General features: G+C 43.9%; 1 protein-coding gene across 7 annotated transcripts in view; it reads left to right on the top strand.

Annotated features, from left to right (window-relative positions):
• Positions 1 to 21,754, top strand: part of SLC8A3 (solute carrier family 8 member A3) — a 111,051-nt gene that overhangs the window by 9,597 nt on the left and 79,700 nt on the right. For all 7 annotated transcript variants that reach the window (XM_085062187.1, XM_085062190.1, XM_085062189.1 and 4 more), the window contains one exon: positions 11,076 to 12,887. In XM_085062187.1, the coding sequence (XP_084918313.1) occupies positions 11,122 to 12,887 (1,766 nt within the window). In that variant the 5' untranslated portion in view covers positions 11,076 to 11,121. The remainder of the gene's footprint in view (positions 1 to 11,075; positions 12,888 to 21,754) is intronic.

The following is a 21,754-nucleotide window of genomic DNA, read 5'->3' as shown; positions in this document are numbered from 1 at the left end:
GCAAATCTGGGGCCAGCATGGAATATTGGGAGGCGGGAGGAATCAGGGCAGGATGGCCAGGAGTATAGTTGGTATGGAGGAAGCAGGAAGATGCCCCCAGCTGCTGTGTGTGATGTAGGTTATGAAGAAGGAATAGATAAGGTTTTCCTTTTGGAGGTTTCTGTTGTATGAAATGGTGCCAAAGTTCCTCAGGCAGCTCTTTCAATAGAATAAGCTTGCTCTGCTGACTTGGGCTCACTGGACCTGTGCTGATTTACGCCAGAGAAAATCTGCTCCTAAGTACTCTGTCTCTCTTCTCTCTTGCCAGCCTGCTGATGGTATGAGAATTGACTGGGCTGGAAAGATAGTTCCGATTTTTAAGATGACTTTGTGTAAAAACAGGCTTTTGGAGGGGAGGGTGAAGGGGAGGAACCTGGTGTAAGTGCTCTGAATACAAGGAAAATGCTATTTCTTCACTTTGGGGGTAAACAGCGGAATGATTATTATATACATTGCTAGAAAATTCCTCTGATACACGATGCCCTGCATCCAGTTTTCCAATGTTCTGTGGTGATATCTAAGTTAAGACTTGCTGACTGCTGGGAACTGGGATAATATCATTGCAGGCATGTTTGAAATGGCAAGGGAAGAAGTGTCATCCTTTTCAGACAAGGTGCTTTGTTGTATGCACTGTCCCCAAGCTGGCAAACACATATAGGTAAGCTTGATTTTTTTGAATCTTCTTTATGGACCAAGTCATATATTTACCTGGCTTAGCCCTGTGACATTTGGGTATGGAATCTGCCCAGTGCTCTTGGTAGGAAATCAAGAAATAAACTCATGTTGTTCTTTGGAGAAAACAGCAGTAGCCTCTCACAGTAATCTGTTTGGTTTTCTGCAGGAATTTCAAATCATGTTTAGGTGTCCAGGGGCAAATCTGTGATTTCAATGGTTTCCAGGTGTGCAAGTGCAGTAAAAGGAGCTGCTCTGTTAAGCTTCTAACCACCCTTTGAAATGTGGTCCTTTGTGACTCCTTTGTGGGAATATCTGAGGCACACTGAGACCATGGATGAGGCAGAGGAGCAAGTTAGTGCTGTTGTAGTGGTGAGAAAGAAGATGTGGATATTGAGGGTATCTAGCTGCAGACAGTATTTCAGATTACCTGCCCTTGGCAGGACAGAGTGGGGCAGCCAGCCAGGGAGGGCAGACCTGCAGTTGGAACACAAACCAAAAGGAAAAAGGTGAATCAACCTGTCTGGTAATTCTGTAGTGAAAAACAAATTTCTGCCTGTCTTTGCTGTAGACATCAGAGTGGCATATGGCTTTATACAGCCCACAGGGAAAGCTGTCAGAGGGTGGGGAGAGAAGAAATGGAGGTGGGGCAGCAGATAGCCTGGAGACTGCTGCCACTTACTGTAATTGCCGTAGCAGCTCAGCTTCCACTGTTTGTTGTCCATGTCATCTCTGCAATTACCATATGGTAAATATGACTTGAGTCTCTAGCAAATAACAGAGCTAATATTAAAAAAGAATCTGTAAACAGCTAGTGCATAAATGAACAAAGAGCAATAAACAGCCTGGACTTATGAAGAATGAATTAATCATGGTGGATGCGAGGGCTTATTTTTTTAAAGCAGTTGCAGAATTAGCAGCTGAAAAAACACCGAAGGATTAAGATATCTAAATTGTCAATAGGGGAGACGTGGGGATATACAGCAGTAAAGAGCGAGGGTGCTGTGTGGAATCTTATTTGATAACTGTATTCAAATTGGGTGAATTTACAGGTTTTGGCACCTTCCAAGTGAAGTGGGAGGTATTTTGAGGATAACCCATAGCTCAGTGCATTTTTCATGCCTCCTGCTGTGCTCAGATCTGCAGAAGCAGTGGGCGTGTTACAGTGTATTTCCCTCATCTCAGCTGGAGACCTTGACTTTTTGGTTGAAACTCTGGAAATCTCTGCTTTCATTCCGCATATGCCAGTCAGCGCAGTGCTCCTTGTGCCAGCCCCACTGTGCTCGGGACACACAGCGAACAGGTGGAGAGATCGTAAAAAGGGAGCAACACAATGAATTTCTGTGTATCAATCTTGATTTAACCTTTGTAACAGTCTAGTATCTTGTGGAAATCTGCTGTATAGCAGAGCTGAGAGGCGAGTTTTCACTGCCCAGGCTCAGCTTTCCTGCTCCAAAAAGTGCAGATCTGCTGCTGGTTTTGGTGGGAGCAGGCATTGAGCTAGGGCTCTCCCAGATACCCATCTGACTGCCTCGAAGATGGAGAATCAAGAGGAGATGAAGATAAATGATTAAAGGGCAGCGTGGGCTAATTTATAAAGATTAAAATAAATTTGTGTGCTTTGGCCAAAGAAAAGCTGTGGAGGAGAACAGCTATTTACAAGTATCTGAAGCATGTAAATCTCAGACAGGGAGGAGAATGGTTGAGAGTGCTCCAAGGACATGATAATGAGAACTAGCAACATAAATTTTCTTAATTTCATCCTAAATATAAGGAAGATGGCTAAAACTTCCAAGATAAATTACATAATGGCGGAGTCTCTATGGGAAGTTGTGGAAATGCCATCACTTGGATAATTTAAAACTCAGCTGGATAAAGTACTAGGAAATAATGGTCACAAGGGGAACAAAGCAGTGGCAGTTTCTGAGGCATGGACCAGGCGACTCTTCAGTCTCTGGCCTAGCTAACTCTGAAATTAGTGAAATCTGTGCTAGTTAGGCTAAGTAAGGGTGTTTCCTATCTAACATGACGAACAACAACCATTTGGTTTTGCTGCAGTAGTAAAGATGCTTTCTGAAGTGTAACCTTCTCTCCCCTTCTGGTTTTCTGCCCAGTTTCCCACTGCCCCATTTGCTGCTTCTGCCTCCATTCACTTTTTAAATATTTTCTTTCTTACTGAGCCAGGAACAAGCCCTTCTGAACAGACTTGTGGGGGGCTTATAGTTTCTCTTGTATGTGATGTGGCATTTTTAATTAAAAACTTTTTTTTTTGCTGTTTATTGACAAAAAATAATAAATTTTGGTTTTATTTTTTCTTGAAGGAGAAGTTAAGAAATATACAGGCTGTTCTGCAGGATGGGAACAGTGTGTGCCCCAGCTCCTGGGGTTAGCACCCAGCATGGCTGGCTGGTGGCTGTCCCAAGAGCTGGCCAGGGACAGGCTCCTTGCCTGCCTACTTGTTGCATCAAATCCAGCACATCACATGATTTGTTTTGTCTGCCTCAAATAGGTGCTTTTTGTCAGAAAACTTGTGTTTTTCTTAACTAAGTCTGGATCTAAAGATGAGCTATGACTAGAGCACCTCTTCTCTTCCTATGTACTATTTAGCCTGCCTCTGTGTGCAAATAACTACAGGCTCTGCGGCACAAATGTACTGTTGACAACAAATCCTAGGGTCTTTAATTGTAACAGTTGCAGATCTGTCACCAGAATGCTAAAGAAATGTCACGAGTTGCCGCTGTCATCTGTAGGATGCTGTGAGTCACTAGGTGATAAGTTGCACTCTGATGGTAGCACCTGAACCAGCAGTATAATATTTCTGTGAAGCAGGAGCAGTAAATAACACACCCTGTGTGCTGCCACGGGCAGTACATAAAATGTCTTTCATGGACAAGAAGTTTTCCTCACACTGCTGGAATGTTTTTCCCCTTCCCCCACTGCTCCCCAAATGGACTCCACTGCTCTTTATAAACCAGCAAGACAGTGTGATGAAAACCAGTGCCTTGAAAGCTGCACCAAAGGAGCCATTGCCTGGTGCAATCCCTTGTGTTGTCAGGTGCTCCAGGTTGTCTCCTTAAGCTGCAGTCCATGGAAGAGGCAGGGGACCACCAAGCGGGTGACCAAGTAATTCCACTTCTTTACTTCCCTCAGCCTCCTGAAGCTAAAAGCAAGGACTTTCAGCCTCTTCACTGGGCCTTTCACATCATGAGCATAAAATCAAGAGTGTGGAGAATGTGGTTGAAAGTACCTGCCGTCTCAGTTTGAGGCCTTTCATACTACGAGGAGTGGTGTGTTCACCTGCACTGGGATTCAAGCACCTAAGGGCATTAATTGTGTTTTGAAATTCCTCTAAATGCATTGAAAAGACAGATGCTTGAAAATCTGCCTCTAAATGTGCAATGGAGGCTTCCCAGTGACTTCTTGCTAAATGCACATGTGGTTGTCACCAAGACACTGCAGTGAGCTCTCAGTACACAGGGTGAGTTTGCTCTGGTTCCCATTCACTAACACCTGCACGTGGTGCTCAGAAGCAGGTCTGGACCCCATAGCTGTGCTTCTTACTCTCTCACCATGTGGGTGACTGAGCACTGGCAGAGGTTTACCAGAGAGGTTGTATTTGAGTATACTCAAATATATTTTTTAATGTATTTTGAATATGTTCAAAAGCCAGCTGGATGTGGACCTGGGCAACTGGCTCTAGGTGGCCCTGCTTGAGCCAGGGGGTTGAACTAGATGGCTTCCAGAGATACTGCTATCTCCTGTGTGAGCTGCCTGCTTGGAAATCCTGGAAAAACAACAGTGAGATTGTGTAATATGCATGAAAAGAAAGAGCCCTCATCTATATCTGAGCAGATAATACTGCCTTTTAAGTAAGAGGGTGCCCACTATTAATCTGTATGTCAGCCTAAATACCAGGTTTTGGTTTTTGAGTGTAAAAAATGCTACAGTTCTGGGGGGGGCGGGGGGGAAAGAGTAGTTCTTGCTCTCTCTCAGGCTGAGGAATCTCAGACATATGGATGTGTATGGGGAATGGAAGAGCAAACACACCATGGCTCTGAAGGAGGCTGTGTTACCCCACTCCATAAATAAGGATGGCTCTTAAAGTGTCGCTGTGGCTGCCCACTGAAGGTTTTCTGCAGTGTCTGTCACCTCCTATACATGTCTGTGTACAAAGCATAAACTGCAGCTTCTCTATCCATATATCTGTCTCTCCTATACAGATATTTTTCAGGTCAGGTGTGAGCAAGGAAATAAAATGCCTGGCCAGTCAAGTGCAGTCAGTGGGGTATTGGAAGGGGACAATTAAGTACAGGCATCTTTATGGGTTAGCTATTTATTCTTCTGCTTCTCCAGGAGCATCATGGATACTAAAATACAGAAAAAACAGCATAGTCTGGTTCTCTGGGGCAAGTTGAGTGTTTGGAGGTTGCTCCTAGCTGTACACAGACTTGTGCTCCTGCTTGGGCCAGTCCCTGGCACCACCAATTGTTACTGGATCCCATCACTGCAGCATTTCTGTAAGGAATCAGTAGACTTGAGTAGTTATGTCAATTAACACCCATTTACCATGCTAGAAGAGTAGGTACTACTCAAATTAGTAGAGACACCAGCTTGTAAATATTAAAGACTTGCTAAGAGAGCTGGTAGCTTTTTTAATGTTAGCTTTTTGCACAGTGTTGAGAGAAAAGATAGGTTGCTTTTGACACATACCAAGGGGATTAATCCGTAGGCAGCTAATTCTGGGCTTTGGCATGTTTACTGTGAAGTGCAAAGCAACAAGCACCTACAGCTCTCTGCCATAACTTTTCCATTGGGCAGAGCTGTGGGGATCTGTCATGGCCTAGACATGAGTTATGGTACTGTTTCCCTCATAAAACCTAGCTGGTGCAGTAGTACAGAGGTAAACTACCTATTTGCTGTGTCATAACCTGTGTGAAGTCAGCTTGGTTGTGATCGTTTCAGATGGGTGGGTGTGTGCCATCAGTGTGACAGTTTAAGGCCTGGTCTGTGTTGGAAATTTGTACTTGTCAGACAAAATGGATCTAATTACACTGCTGTAGCTTTTGGCTTGCAGGTAAATCTTAACTTGCATTCTGGACACTACTCTTGTAGTGATGAGCAAAGGGCTCAATAGCATTTCAATTGAGACAATTGAAAAATAGGCTTTGTTTTGTATTAAATATTTTACTGTGCTTTTATTTTGAGGGAGGGAGGAGTGTGCATTTGGTGTAATACCTCTTCTGTGAAAACTCAGTTATTTGTGTTCTTTGGCAGAAAGGCTATAATTTGAATTTTTGCTCATGGTTATAAAAAACTCTGTGTGTTCAATCAAAAAGATTTTATGTGCTTTGGAACTGAGGAATGTGAAGTAATGTTACTAAGCTGAGTATTTCTGTCTCCCCCAGCTTCAGAGCGGGGCTATAAGACAATGGCGATAGCAGTGCAGTATCTGCTCTGTGCTGGGACTGATGCTTGTCAAGTGCATCTTGATCTTGAGCTGCCTCTGCCTGGCCCCTGTGTGGTGCCCACACCTGTGTGGGGCTCACCCATGCTGAGATCTAATCAGCTGCCTTTCCTGGCTAGTCTCGAGTCAGGGAGAGAGGATGGATGTCCACAGATGTACTCTTGTTTCTCATTTATTTGGGAGGTGGGAGGAAGAGGGGAAGGAGAGGGAGGTGCCAGAAAGCCTAATCTTATTTGCAGGTCAAATCCAAAGGTTTTTGTGGTGGTTTAAGGGGTTTTTTGCCTAAATAAGAAATTAATAGGGACTTAGGGAGTTGCCTTTGGTTTTGTATTTAATGAGCAGTGACGTTGGGAATTTGGCATGTAGAGGTTACGTGTTATCAGCCATCGCTGTTTTATGTTGCCTCTTGATTTAATTTCTTGTAAATGTTTCCTTTTGAAAATATCCTTACCTTCAGAGTCATGTGAGAAGCTGTATACAAAAAACTAAATTATAAGGGATCAGAATGGCCTTGCCAGCTTTATGCTAAGTATAGGTCCACAGCAGACAAACCATCAGTCTTCTGAAACTCAGCTATTGTAAATATCACGGAATTGTCTCATAGAACCATAAAGTGGTTTGGGTTAGAAGGGACCTTAATTGTGACAAGCATGGTCCATACTGTCTTCTGGAATGTCTTCAGAAATATTTCAAGACTCATCTTTTTATTTATGGGTTCTATTTATGCATTTATATGTGGCCATTGTCAACTCTTGTAGAATGAGCTTCTGCTAAAATAACTATTGTGTGACTTCCCAGAGCCTTGCCTGCTGATTGCTAGCTCATCCTGGTGCAGTGATGCTCACAGGACTTTGTCTCTCTTTTTCATTGATTGATTGCTTTGAACTTACCCTACCAGACAGGGGACCCCCTCTGGTCCCCTGGCTACCAATGCCCTTATTTGCATGTATTCAATCTGGAAGCAGTAACAGGGCAGAGACTTGTGGGAGAAAATTATGTCTGGTAGCAAAGGGGTAGTGGAAATGATGATCCTCGAGATGACTCAGTACCAACTTTTAGCTGTTGCTGCAGCCTTCCGTTGTTTGCATCCCACAGGGCCAGGACAGTGACATTGCTGGAATGACACCTCTCTGCGCTGGACGTGGATGTGTTTTGTTGTGTTGGTGTCAGAGGGGTGACACCATGATGCCTCCTGAGTGCCTAGGAGTGACTCAGGATTGTGCTGCAAGCCCACGTAGAGGCCTGGTGCTCAGAGCAGGTCTCACGCTGAAGGTTGGCTCCTGTCACAGTCAGCCATGCTGAGATCAGTGCCTCTGCTTAGAGGAGGAGTGGGGGACATGTCTGCTGCACTCTGGGTCAACCAGAGCTACAGAGTTCCCCTCCACTGGTTTTTGGACTGAGTTTAGTAGATATATCTGAGGAAGAACTTGCACCTTGTATAAGCAACCTTGCTGACCTGGAGCTACAGAGTGAGTTTTAACTCTTCTATCCTTTGTTACCTGAGCATTAAACTGTTACCTCAATGTTTATTAAGAGCAGTTTTAAAATTTAATGCTTTTGTTCTGTAATAAGGCATTTTTGCAGCAGTTCTCAATAGGGGGATGACCATAAGAATGTTTCACTGTGTTTTTCAGATTGTTTAGGTTACTGTTTTTCATGTTAATGAAACATATTAAGATCTTATTAGACAGCATGGCTGTGAGCAAAGTTCCTGTTGATCCCACTGGGGAGTTTTATGTGTGACAAAGAATTGCAGGATTGGGTCATTTCTGTATCATTTTAGAAAAATGACTGTGACCTCCACTTGATGTCAAAGCAAGTGAAAACCAGTGAAGCAAAATACTCCCATATTCTGAGATTTTAGTTGCAGCACATAGCCTGAGTTTGGAGGTCTTAAAACGTAAACAGAGACTACCCTGATAGAGACTGTCTTTGAAACAATGCACTATTAGTTTGACAAATAATAGTAAAATTACCCTCTGCTTAAAATCAAATTAAAAATTTAAGCAGAACTGGCAAGGTCCTGGAGTGTGTTGAGGAATGCCTAGCAATAGAAACCATCATGGCATTACAGAAGGTAGACAGTGTTAATTACAGGAGTTGTTGGTCCTGCAGAGAAGGAGGTTGGTGGTAGCAGTGATTTATTTCAGAGGGCAGTTTAGTCATTGCCCTATTCCTAGACAAAGCTCTGTATTTAAGTTATACTTAGACCTCTGAATAATTTTTGAAACCAAATTTAGGTGCTTGAGTCAGGTAGATGTTTTTCAAATTACTTCTTTCTGTCAGCCATTTCTACATGGCTGATCTTGGAAGACACTGCACCTACTGGCTGTGGTACAGTTAAGTAGGAGCTGGGAGCTGAAAGTGTCAAGAGGTTGGTGGATACCTGCCAGCAGTTGCAGTATGGAAAAGGATGATCTGATGTGCCTGGGGTGTTTTTAGAGCTGCTGTGCTTGTGGAGCTGGTCTCTGTGTTCACCTTGCATCAGAGGCACCTGGAATGTGTCATCTTTGCTGTTATGTGCACACATCTACTTTGCAGCCCAGAGATCTCGGGCTTGTGGCTCATAGTCACCCTGCACATACTCACTGGTCCTTTCTCAGTGGTTTCCCAACATTCTGCAGCTGGAAATCTAGGCAAATACCATGCAGAGAAGGAAGGAGGACAAAGTGGGAGCATCAAACTGAATCTAAGTCATATGTTCCGGGTATTTCAGTTGTCCCTGTGACCCTGAGATGTGCAGGCAGTGGGGCATTTTAACGAGCCTTCAAGGCTGGGGATGGAGCTGTCTAACAGCCCTCACTGGGGCTGAGGTCCCTCTGATCACTGGGAGTTCAGTCAGGCACCAGGGCTAGGGAGACAGGAGGATAAGTAGGCATTGGAGTGGGAAAGTATGTAGGTGAACATGGGAGAATCTCGCTCTTCTGAATTAGTCCATATAGCATGAAGAACTGTATTGTTTTTTAATATCAAGGGTGTCAGATATGGATTTGTGATCCTGATACTGCATAATCAATTCTCTCCCCTCTGCTGTGCTTTGTCAGGAACTGTTTTGTTCATTTGCAGTCCTTGTTCACGCTTTCCTTCCTGTTTTGCTGTCTTTATAGATTTTTATCTGAAAGTTGAAAACATTTTTTGTTGATATTGGGAAGATTGTACCCACTTTTGGAAACAGGCAAGCGACACAACATGATGATAAAATAGCCATTTGAGATGCATTTATTACTGCTGATAACACAGTAATGTTGCCTGGAATATTTACAGTTCAGAGAGGGAGGATCTCGTCAAGTGTTCAGGGGCCAGTTCATCTCTTTGAACTGCTGCCATCTGAAGTTTAGGTATCTGCTCTAAACTGCCTGACTGGGCACCCTCTTGAGACAAGAGAGAGAGGTGGAAGGGACATAATCCCTTCTGGAGATGTGTGTCTTAAATACATCTTCTGTGTCAGAACAGGATGGGACAGGAAGGATTGTCTCCTGGAAATGACTGTCTCTTTCCTCTGACTACAAAGGGAGACTAACAGACTTCGTTTGACTTGCTGCCCAAGATTTGGGTAGTTACAATAGGGGAAATGAATCCCAGGCCTGCTCATTTGGCAGTACAAACCTCAATGAAAGTAAGTGGGAGTTAAGGCTTTTGAACCTTCCAAGTGCTGTAGATAATGCCACTATTAAGTTTGATGTTTCCTGTGAGATACTGGGCTGTGTCTGGACTCACAAATGTGATTTGTCAGTTAAGCCCAAGACCAAATTCTTCCAGAGGCCTGTTATGAAAGAAGGAGAATAGTGTGATCCATGATAATGTGAAGGGTTCAGAATCCAATTTTAAGCAGTGCAAGCCCTAGAGCAATGTAGTCTGTAAGTAATAGAAGGTATTATTGGGCAGTGATATGCCAAATCTGTGTGATACAAAGATCAGCTCCATTGTTTTTGTATGGTATTTTAGGTTAGAGATTATTTTCATTTCTTTAGAAGATATTTGAAAATACATCAATTTCTTAGGGATGCAGAGAGAATGTTGGTGGGTATGTGCATTTTGATCTGTCTTCTGAGTTTTAGGAGGACAACTTTTCCTAAATGTGGCATTTTTTGTAGGTTTCTGTGACCATTTAAAAGCAGGATTATTGATGTAAAATGTGACTGTCCAGATGGCAGAGGAAAGGCTAGTGATAAATGGCCTTTGGCGCTTTGCCGAGTGTGAGTTTTCTGCCCTATTTCTGGGTTGATATCTTTACCTTCTAACATGGAGGCTCTGTGCCTCAGAAGCTGGGGGAACCCTAGGACCCTTCTGCAGACTCTGCAGCCTATTAGGAGGGGCTGTTTGTGGGGATTGTTGTGAGCCACTAAGGTACTCAATAATTTATAACTGAATTACGTCCTACAAATGGACTTCATTTGCAGATTGCTCATTGGCCTTAAACAGTAGCTTTTGTGGTGCTAGGAATTGCTCGATTTGTTTTATTCCCTGGGTTCTGAGGCAGGGGAGTCCTTAGGTTTGACTTCTTGTGCTGAGTTGAAGTGCTGTGTGCTGGGGATCACCATGGCATCACTAGGTGAGTGGCAGCTGAGCACTCAGTTCTCCTGTTGCACATGCTGTAGGTCCAGAACGAGCTATTACATACATATACATATACATATACATATACATATACATATACATATACATACACACTTTTCCTCTGTAGTACTTTTCTAGCAATTGATCTTCATCTGCAGGGCATGTAAATGCTGCTGTTTGTTAGAGTCCCTGCTAAACACCTTCTTCAAAGTGACAGAGAGACAACCCATGCATCTCTACCAGTACTCTTCAGTGGTGAGATGCTAAAATGTGTTTGGGTAAATGTTGCATCTTCCTTCTCTCTCATGCTTCCCTCCCCCCCTCTCTGTTTTGTTTGTTTCAGGTTCTCGGCCTTTTTGGATCTACACAGTGGAAGCTGCATCTTGTGTATGGCGTGGTTAAGCTTGCAGCCTGTCACCTCGGCCTTCCTCCATTTTGGGCTGGTTACTTTTGTGCTGTTTTTGCATGGTTTGCAGGTGGATGCTGGCCTGACGGGAGACTCAACCAGTACAGTACAAAACAGCTCGTGTTCAGGATCTTTTGACTGCAAGGAGGGTGTTATCCTGCCAATATGGTACCCAGAAAACCCATCCCTTGGGGACAAAATTGCCCGTGTTATCGTATACTTTGTAGCGCTGATCTACATGTTCCTTGGAGTCTCCATCATTGCAGATCGTTTCATGGCATCTATAGAGGTTATTACCTCACAGGAGAAAGAAATAACAATTAAAAAACCCAATGGAGAGACCACAACGACCACCATTCGGATTTGGAATGAAACTGTTTCCAACTTGACCCTCATGGCTCTGGGCTCCTCTGCTCCTGAGATCCTCTTGTCTCTGATAGAAGTGTGTGGGCATGGATTCATAGCTGGAGACCTGGGGCCATCTACAATTGTTGGCAGTGCTGCTTTCAATATGTTTATCATCATTGCCATCTGTGTCTATGTGATCCCTGATGGGGAAGCCAGGAAGATAAAACACCTGAGGGTTTTCTTTGTCACAGCTGCATGGAGCATCTTTGCTTACATCTGGTTATACATGATCCTTGCTGTCTTCTCTCCAGGCGTGGTTCAGGTTTGGGAAGGCCTGCTCACTCTTTTTTTCTTTCCACTTTGTGTCATTCTGGCGTGGATAGCAGATAGACGTCTGCTTTTCTATAAGTATATGCACAAAAAGTACCGTACTGACAAGCACAGGGGCATTATCATAGAATCAGAAGGTGATCACCCTAAGGGAATTGAGATGGATGGCAAGATGATGAACTCTCACTTTCTAGATGGGAACTTAGTGACTGTGGAGGGGAAGGAGGTGGATGAATCTCGCAAAGAGATGATCCGGATCCTAAAGGACCTGAAGCAAAAGCACCCAGAAAAGGACTTGGACCAGCTGGTGGAGATGGCCAACTACTATGCCTTGTCTCATCAGCAGAAGAGCAGAGCCTTTTATCGCATTCAAGCAACCAGAATGATGACGGGAGCTGGCAATATTCTGAAGAAGCATGCAGCTGAGCAAGCCAAGAGAACCACCAGCTTGCATGAGGTGCGGCCAGAGGAACCTGAGGAATTCATCTCCAAAGTTTATTTTGACCCATGCTCCTACCAGTGTCTTGAGAACTGTGGTGCTGTTCTCCTGACAGTGGTGCGGAAAGGAGGGGACATGTCCAAGACCATCTATGTGGACTATAAAACGGAGGATGGCTCTGCCAATGCTGGTGCTGACTATGAGTTCACAGAGGGGACTGTTGTCTTGAAATCTGGGGAGACTCAGAAGGAGTTCTCAGTGGGAATTATTGATGATGACATATTTGAGGAAGATGAACATTTCTTTGTGCGTCTCAGTAACCTCCGTGTGGTGGAGACTGAGGAACCTCCAGAGCTCAGTAACTCCCCATACCCAAAGGCCATATTGGCTTCTCCTTGTGTGGCCACAGTGACTATCCTGGATGATGACCATGCTGGCATCTTCACATTTGAGTGTGACATTATACATGTCAGTGAGAGCATTGGTGTGATGGAAGTCAAAGTCCTAAGGACATCAGGTGCACGGGGTACAGTCATAGTGCCATTTAGGACAGTAGAAGGGACAGCGAAAGGAGGTGGAGAAGACTTTGAAGACGCTTATGGGGAGCTGGAGTTCAAGAACGATGAAACTGTGTAAGTACTCCATTCATTTCTGTTCTCAGGTCTAGTTTTGGTGTTTAACTCCACATTTTGCATCCATTACAGGTGAATGCTGGCAAGGGACAGGCTCCTTTTTTCAGCTTTCCATCAGTTCCCCTACTTACCTTTTTCAGGCAAGAGCCCACAGCAGGATTTAAGAGCTCAAAGCTCTTGTCCCTTCCCTCTTGGGAATGACAAATTGAGGCTCAGAAATACTGAGGACCAGGGGATAGGAGGAAAATATATTATTCTCTGAGGTCCTGTACTAAAGCTAAGGGTTGATGGAGAATTAAGGTAGAGAGCGAAGGAAAAGGATGGGGTTTTACTTGGCTGGGCAAATATGGGAAAGCCTCTTTCTGAACACCATAGAGAACACAGGACTTTGTTGCAATCCTTAAATGAAAGGTTCACAACAATTATTCCCAGGCATGCAAGAGCTGCTCAGTAGACATGGGGTTTTATTTTCACAGGAGTAATATTTCATACCTGTGTCCCTAGGCTTGCCTGTGCAACTTGCAGGTCTGTGTGGCAGCTAATTCACAGCACAGGCACAGCTGCAAATATATTCTGCTGGACATGAAATCCTTCCAGCCTTTATGACTCTGTGGTCTACCCATATTCCACACATCACTTTTTCTGTGATCTCTGTATGTCTGTTCATTTACTACTGGTGGTTTTTCCCCTTAAAAAATACCATGGCAAATGGCAATAATGGTCTAAAGCATTGCAGATCACAGCCTGCCTATGTGGCTCCATGACCCAGTGTTTTCATACAGGATAAAGGGAAGCAGCACCCATCCTATTAATTCAGCTTTTTTTATTGCGTACTAAGTAGCTGATACTAAGCTAGGAAGTAATAAAGACAAGAGAGGTGATAATGTCTAATTGCTCTAAGTACCTGTTGTTAACATTAGTGAGAATGAGAAAAATCCCTTAGCTGAGTAGGGAGAAGGACAGAGGTGTGAGCCTGGTGCCGAAACTCCCAAGTGTTAAGTGCCTAGGTTCCTTTTGTTAAAACCTAATCGCTTGACTTATCACAGGAAGAATTGTGCATCTGACATCAGAGAAAGGAAATATGTGTACCAAGCCTCCCAATACTGTACCTGGAAGGATGTTAATATATTAAATTCTATGAAGTAGGGATGTCCTAATTTGATAGCACTTTCTGTTTTAGCCCACTAAACCATTTGATCCAGCTAACATCCACTGTCCTAATGCTTGATTATAAGTATGTGCTCTTCCTCCTAAAGGAAGAGAAGCTCCTGTTGGCTGGCTTCAGCCACTGTCAGGGCTGGAAGAGGATCAGCCTCCTGATCTGGCCTTTTTTGGGAAGATGGGCTATGCAGGTTGGTCTCCTTACTTGAGCCTCAAGCTGATTTGTCTGGAGAAAGCAAAGAAGAATGTTACATTTGTGGTTATAGTCTCCTGTGAGCAGGCTACTTGAAACATAATGGGTAGTACTTTGCTTCAAGCAGGTCTTGAAGCAAAGAGACTTTCCTTGCTTGAAGAAGACCCATCAGTGAAAGGCCAGCAGATTTGGGGTACTAGAGACTAAGCCCATGAGCCATCTTACTCCAAGCTGTACTCCCTTTTTCTCATCTGCTGGCCAATGGAAGACTTCTTTTTGTCTTTGAAAAGTGTGACAGAAGGTCAGAGCATACTCATATGGTTTCTTCACTTGGGTTAAAACAAATCACTTTCAGCAGGACCAGGTGCATGCATCCTTGTGGCACAGACTCTAATGAAAAAAAATGGCAGTCCAGAAAACAAGTATGTGTAGGTTGCTTAACACTGTAGTTTTTGATCCAGCAATGGCCTAGAGCATAGACAACACATTTGTAGTATACTTAAAATGGTGCTCCCAGCTGATGCATTAATGTGACTTTCACCTCTGCATCAGAGGCCTGCTGGGAGCAAAGCCTACTACCCCCAGTGACCATGGAGACCACATGGCTAGCAGAGATTAATTTCTTTTGAAGCTAGAATTAGTGTACTGGCTCAACATAGCACTTAATCAAAGTAATAAGCCTAACAAGGAGGGAGATCATATCAGCCAGCACGTATCTTTATTTACTTCCGATTTACTCCTTTGTTCACACCTCCAGGAGTTATAGAAATGGAATTTTGGTCTGGAAGTGTGGAGGTAATTTTCAGTAATCAGTCCTTGGCCTGTAAATTCAGTGAATACAGGTCAGTTGCTGCATTTTGCTAGCTCTTCTCTGAGGTGCAGGTTGTAGCAGCTATAGAAACTTGGAAGCAGTAGTAGGTGGGTTCCATATTTTCTTCATTTTCTGCTGTCTAAATCTGAATGCAGAAAAATAATTTTGAGCAAATATTTAGGCTGCAAACAAATTTGAGGCGATTTAGGTCTGAATTTGGAGTTCAGACCCATAATGATACTATTCCAATGAACAATTTGTTCAGACCACTTTGGGAAGATTGGTGGATAGGGTGTTTGGTACAGTTTTGCTGACCCAGAGGGCAGTGAGTCATTGCATTGCTTGGTACAAGGCTGTCTGAAGACACTGGGTCACCAAATAGCCAGAGCATTGTCTGGCTGAATATTTGAGGCTCTGTCTCCAAGATGCCTTGCCAGTGAGGGGAATCCACCACGAGGTACTGACACCCCCTGCGCACTGAGGGGAGTCCACCAAGAGTCCACCAAGCCCAATACAGAACAGAGAGGAAAGCAGGGAGACTACGATGATCAGTAGGCAATACTAAGGGGGTCAGAAAGCAGTGAAAAATTACATGCTCCCCACTTCAGCCTCCTGATTAGATGCCCGCCTAGGAAAAGTGGAACTTGGGCTCTAGTTTCCATGCTGGTGTAAAATTCCTATACCAGCATGCCCACCACACTGCCTTAACCTTCTCAGTCTTCTCATGGAGTCACTTTGATAAAATTTTTTGACTCATGGAAGAGGGAATTATTTAACAGCAACTTGCAAACATGTAAGGCAGTGCTAAACTTTACCGTGGCTATGCTAAGGATCTGCAGAACTGCAGCCGCAGAGAAGCACTGATCTGTGTAAACTGAAGGAGAGCAAAAGCTCCAGTTCATGCTCTCAGCTTGTTCTCCATCAAATGCACAAAAAAACTCAGTCTTGCGTTGTGCAGCAGCAGATGATCTGTAAGCAGTTTGTAGGTTGACCTCCTGAAGTGTAGCAATGGCTAAATTAATCTGAGGGGCACTAGATTACACAGCATCCCTGAGATTAAACTATAGGAGAGGCGCTGCCACCTACCAGATTCTGAGGGCCAAGGATAAGCACTTTCCCTAGAAACTAAATGGAGAACAGGTCTTCACTTAGATATAACAAGATAAAATAAACTATATCTGGGTTGTCTTTGAGAGGCTTTCCCTAAAATATATGGGACTAAAAAAAGCTGAGTTGATGTGAGCATTACAGAACAAGAGGGAAGTGGATCCTGCCAGCGGGTCTTGCTTATTGCCTCTGTGATTCTTTCTAGACTAACACAGTCAAAGTTTCCTTACTCACTTGTGGGTGGGAGCACAAGAGAAAGGCTGAGATGAGGGGGCTTGAAACAATGCCATTGTTACTGAAATATGGTCCTATGCAGTGTGTGTGTGTATGGGTGTGTTTGAGTGTTGGATAGCTATAAATCAAGCCATGCAATCTTGAATGCTGTCATCTGTTGAGAAGGGAATTGATCAAGTCTCAAATATTTGATTATACTGCCTCCTTTTCAATACATTTGTTATTTCTGAACTCCTGCCTTAATGAGGGCCAGATATAACCTAAGCAGCTGAAGTGGAATCCTAGCTCTCTTGTTGACTAAAAGGATCAATCAAATCAAAAGCTTCTCTTTTTTTTGGCAAGATGACTGAATACTTTTCTTTTAAATGATTTTGCATGGAAATAACTGTTAGGTTCTTGAAGGTATGAAAATGTAGAAGAATGATTGACCCTGCTGCTTTATCATGTCTAAGCAATAAAGAAATCATTAAGAGCCAGAAGCAAAAAATGAATTGAGTTTTAAAGGATTTTCTTTTTACGTTATAAAAAGAACTCCTATTAAGTAATTAAATTTAATTTAAATTTTCTCTGTTTAAGTTGTTTCCTCTGTTTAAAACTGTTCAAATTCATATGGAAATTTCTCTATGTCTTGTTTTAGAAAGTTTGGGAAGATACACAAGTTACCAATAGCTAGTTGATATGCCAGCTAGGCAATGAAGTGACCTGTGGCCCTGTCACTTGCAGCAGCTGTACCAAGTTAAGGCTTGGGTGAAGAGATCTACTTTGTTACATGCCTTTGTTGCTTTCTAAGTTAGTTGCAGGACCAGTAGGCTACTAGAAGTGTAGCCATTTGCCCTGAGCCTTCACAGAGTGTTGCCTGTGGCTCAGGAAGGAGCTGGCTCTTGAGAGATGCTGCAGTGTTGGACTGGTATACAATGGCCTGCAAAGCCTCTTTGCAAAGTCAACATGGCTAAATTTTGGTAACATGTGGAAACCTATGTTTTCTTATGCTATATAACCTATGTAACCTTATCTATGTGTGTGTTAGGCACAGCAGTTAATATCAGAAGGGCTCTCTCCACCTCTCTTACAGAGACTGCTGGAGACACATATAAAGCCTGCCTTGATAGGCAGTGAGATACTATTCCTTCCCTTCAGGATTTGGGCAGGATGTTGTGCAAGTTGCATGTTACCTCTCCTTGTCTGCTTCTCCCTAGAGAATCCCCCAGGCTGCTATGTGCATGGCTGGGTCTGCACCATGAAGTCACTGTGAGCCTTGGGCTGTCTCCCAGTATGTGCTTGGTTTGGTAAGGCTGGTCTTCCAAAGTGCTGCCATGACAGTGAACAGTGAAAAATCATCTTCCTGGTGGGGGCTTCAGACACTTTCTGGCAGGGGCCTCATGAAATGTGTCTCTGTGTGCATATGTGCACCTAGAGGTGGTTCTGTCTGGGTCAAGGTCATGTTGGTGCTGTGCCCCAAGGTTGGTGGTTAACAGTTGCCCCAGGGCAAACAGCACATGCTGGTGGTGCTGTCCTCTCTCCTGTGTGTTGTGCCATCCTTTTTTGGTAGAAAGGTCAGTATCCCTTCCTTCTCCTTTTCCTCTCTTGTACACCCATGCCTGGACACAGACACAGCTGGGCCCTAGCCCCTTGCTCATTCTCCTGCCGTGATGGCTGTTGCCTTCTCCCAGCAGATCTGGTGAAGGTGGTAGTGGAGAAAAGGGAGGGGCAGTTTTCTGGTTGAAGGATGTCACACTGAGGCTTAGCATCATTGATTGGCCTTCCTTTTTGCCATGCAGCGCTTGAGGAAATTGTCAACTTAATTTTTTTAATTTGATCACCTACACAGTCATGATTGTGTCATTTTGAGGGGAATGCTACTATTGATACTTAGCTCTTTTGCTTGGTGTTTCATTAGTAGATCTTATAGCACTTTGCAAAGGAGATTGAGAATCAGTATTCCCATTTTGCAGATGGGGAAAAAATACAGAGATAGTGACTTCTGCATTACCCAGCAGATCAAAGATAAAGACAGGAATAAACACTGATCTCCCTGAACTGCTGACCTGTGCTCTATCTGTGTAGATAGATAGAAAGTCTGTGTACATCAAGCTTATAATTTCCTGTTACTCAGGGCCCCACTGAATTCATGCAGATTCACTGACCTCTCTCTAGCTGTTGAGAGTCGGGTTGGTACAGGTGTAGGCAGTAACTGGAATATCTCACTATTCCCCCAAGCTGACAACAGGAGCTGCAGTTTTGGATGCTCATTTTCCTAAATTAAATTTTGGCTACATGACATGGAGGTGTGCTGCATCAGCAGACTTTATTTATATCAGCTGTGATGACTGCAATTAAGGACCACGGTAATAACAAAATTATTTTGATACTCTAGTCTGTTCTTTGGTGCTCAAGTCAAATCTTTTTCAACAGCTCTCATACGCCATACGCTGATCCTAATGCTCTGGGCTTTGAGGAGACAACTTTCAAAAAATTAAGACTTATTAGTGGGACTCCGGGCAATGAGAATTTGTTGCGTGAGGCTGATACTTTCCTTCTCTCAGAACATACTTCCTTCCTGTTAGAGCCTGTTGAGATTGAATCCTCCAAACCTTTCTCTAGTTTGTCTCTGTCAGTGGGTAGGCACATTCTGGCTTTCTCTTCCTGCTCCTACACATAAATTAGAGCTTCTTGATCCCTATTTTAATTCACATGAAGGGAAAACAGTAGCAGCTGCCCTCCAGTTTAGCAAGCTTTCCCCCACTATTTTGCCAGTGGTGAAAGGCTGTTGTGTTTGCCTTTTGCAGTGAAATTCTCCTGTCAGTTCTCTTAGCAGTACCTCGATAGTATCTAATTTAATTGAATTCCTTTATTTACATGCACAAATGCTTTAATTTCTGCTGCAGTCTGTCCCACTGTAAGGTCTAGGTGATGTGACCTGCAGGGGATTAGTATAAGGCGTCAGGGGACTGTCTCTGGAGTGTCTGTAAAATCAGCCTGCAGAAATGTGAGACCTTGAAACCACACTGGGAAGAAGAGAAGCCCTGAGCTGACCTTTACCTTCCCAGATAGTCCTGTTGGCAGGTGTCAGGGGGACATATTTGCCCTCTGTCCATGAAGGACAAACAACATCCTGTCTCAGGGACTGTGACTTCTTGCCCATCAAAGGAGGCATTATGTGACAGCGCAAAACAGGGGAGGCCTGGGATCCCAGCTCAAAAATGAGGCATGTGGCAGAGATCAGCTCTTCAGCAGCTCCTGGGAAGCTTATGGATTCTTCAAGAAGAAGGCCCTGTAAAGGGACATTCTGGGATGTGTAGGAGAGAGCAGTGATATTCCTAGTTTAGGGCAAGCACAGGGAAATTCACCCTGACAAATGACACAACCATGTTTTGGGTTTAAAAACAAACAATAGACCAGAACTGATCCAAGATAAAACAAGTTTACTGTGACTTTGCCTGCTTTACTCCTACTGACTCATGCCTTAGTGAGTGGAGCACCTTTGCAAAATCAGTAACTTAGAGATCATGCCCTTTACACACAAGGTGACAGAGACACGGGTTGTATTTGTTTCCCACATGTAAGGAAGGAGGAGAAGCCACAGTTTGAATGATGCAGCTTCGGGGATAAGAAGAGGTGCTGGTGGCAAACTTGATGGACTCGCATATCATTCCAAGTACGTGCTGGGATTTTTTTTTTGTACCAGCAGTGGGAATGCTACTTACAGCATCATTATAAGGTGTCTGTGACTTTTAACAAATCAGAGTGCCAGTAAAGTTCGAGTTAAGTATGGGCTTATCCTTCTGTAAATGAGATCAGAGAACAACAGAATGTAAAGTCTCCCCAAGCAGAGGTCCTTCAGCACATTTTTGATGGTTAAAGAGAAGCAGCTCGTCCTGGTGCAAGGTGGCAGCTGTTTCAAATAAGAGGTAATTTACCTGTTGCTAGCAGTATGATTTGGTTTTTATTTACCTCATGTCAGGAAAAAAGGTGATAAAAGAATTTGCTATGCTAGCTGATTGAAGCACTAGGGACCAAGTTCATCCTCCATTTAGCTTCAGTGAAAACAGCAGATTTAAAGCTGGGAGGAATGTGGACTAGTGCATATTTACAGCTGTCTTAGCAGATGGGCTGTTGACAGATGAGGCCCCTCAAGTCTCTGCCTGGGTGCTGGGTGCCAGCATGTACTGCTGCGAGCATTTCAGCTGAAGTCAGTCCTGGTGTTGAGCAGGCACTGGCTGCTTGGTGGGTTGGACCCTTTGGGTGGATTGTGCTGGAAGGGCAGTAAGGTGGCAGTCGGAATATCAGAAAGTACCTGTTCTTCCTGCCAGGGTTTGCAGGAACTGTCCCTAGGAGGTCAGCGGAGATGTCTTCTGAGGTGCCTCAAAGCCTGAGCAGCTTCATGTGGAGCATGGTGCAGCCCCAGAGCTGGACTGCAGTGACTGGAAACTCCTCTGGACAGCACACTCCTGACAGCCTCTGCTTGTCCTGCCATTCTCCTTCCACATCCTCATGTGGAGACCTTCTGTGTGTTAAAAGGAGGCCAGGACTTGGTGCTTTACTCTGTGTGGGCAAAAGGCATGACTCTGATCTCCTGCTCCTTCTGTTAGATGGTGGAAGATCTCCTTTAGTGTTTTCAGGTCCTGAGGAGGAAATAGACTTGTTCTCTACCCCCTTTCACCTCTCCAAAAATTTTCCAGGAGTGGTTGCCCCTGCCTGTGCTGCAGCTGTTTGGCTGAGTGTGTTGTTGATGGTTTATCTGCTCCTACGCCTCTTCAGAGCTCTAGGTAAAAGTATGTTGTTAAAGTGAAATGGGTTACGAATTACCTTTTGTGCTTCTGTTTTTCTTTCCATGAGATAAGCAAGCCAAATATGTCCTACCTGTAGAAAAACACCTACCTGAGCGTTGTGCTGCTCTGCTTTTATCCTTTATAGAAAAAAGTGTGATAAAACTATCACTATTTAAAGTAGAAATTTTGCTCGACTTATCTCTGCTTTACGTGTCTTCCCTCCTGGGTTGGTCTCTCCTTTACCTCATCTGCTTGAGAATTTCGGTTTAATACTGCTATCTGTTTCCCTCAGTAAAGACAACTAGACCACAATGCTATTTAGGAAGGATGAGCCAGGACCAGTGTATTGGCTTTGCATGACATCAAATGCTCTGTTTTCTAAAACATCAGAAATGCTTACTTTTGTGTTGGGTTGTGGTGGTCTTGGGTAGTTCACCACTATACTAATAATACTACTTGGGTAGTATTTTCTCATTCTGTCATGGAGCTGGGGCGAGGGAACATGTGGATTGGCAGTTTTTCCCAGATGTGTCCTGTGAGCTGACACCACTGGAGGTGGGCAGAACTTTGAATAATGCAGAAGCACAGTGAG

Source organism: Lichenostomus cassidix, chromosome 5 (assembly GCF_008360975.1).
Source record: "Lichenostomus cassidix isolate B80296 chromosome 5, HeHo_3.0, whole genome shotgun sequence".
Taxonomy (NCBI): Eukaryota; Metazoa; Chordata; class Aves; order Passeriformes; family Meliphagidae; genus Lichenostomus; species Lichenostomus cassidix.
The sequence above is the reverse complement of the archived record's forward strand: the minus strand, read 5'-3'. Positions and strand labels throughout refer to the sequence as shown.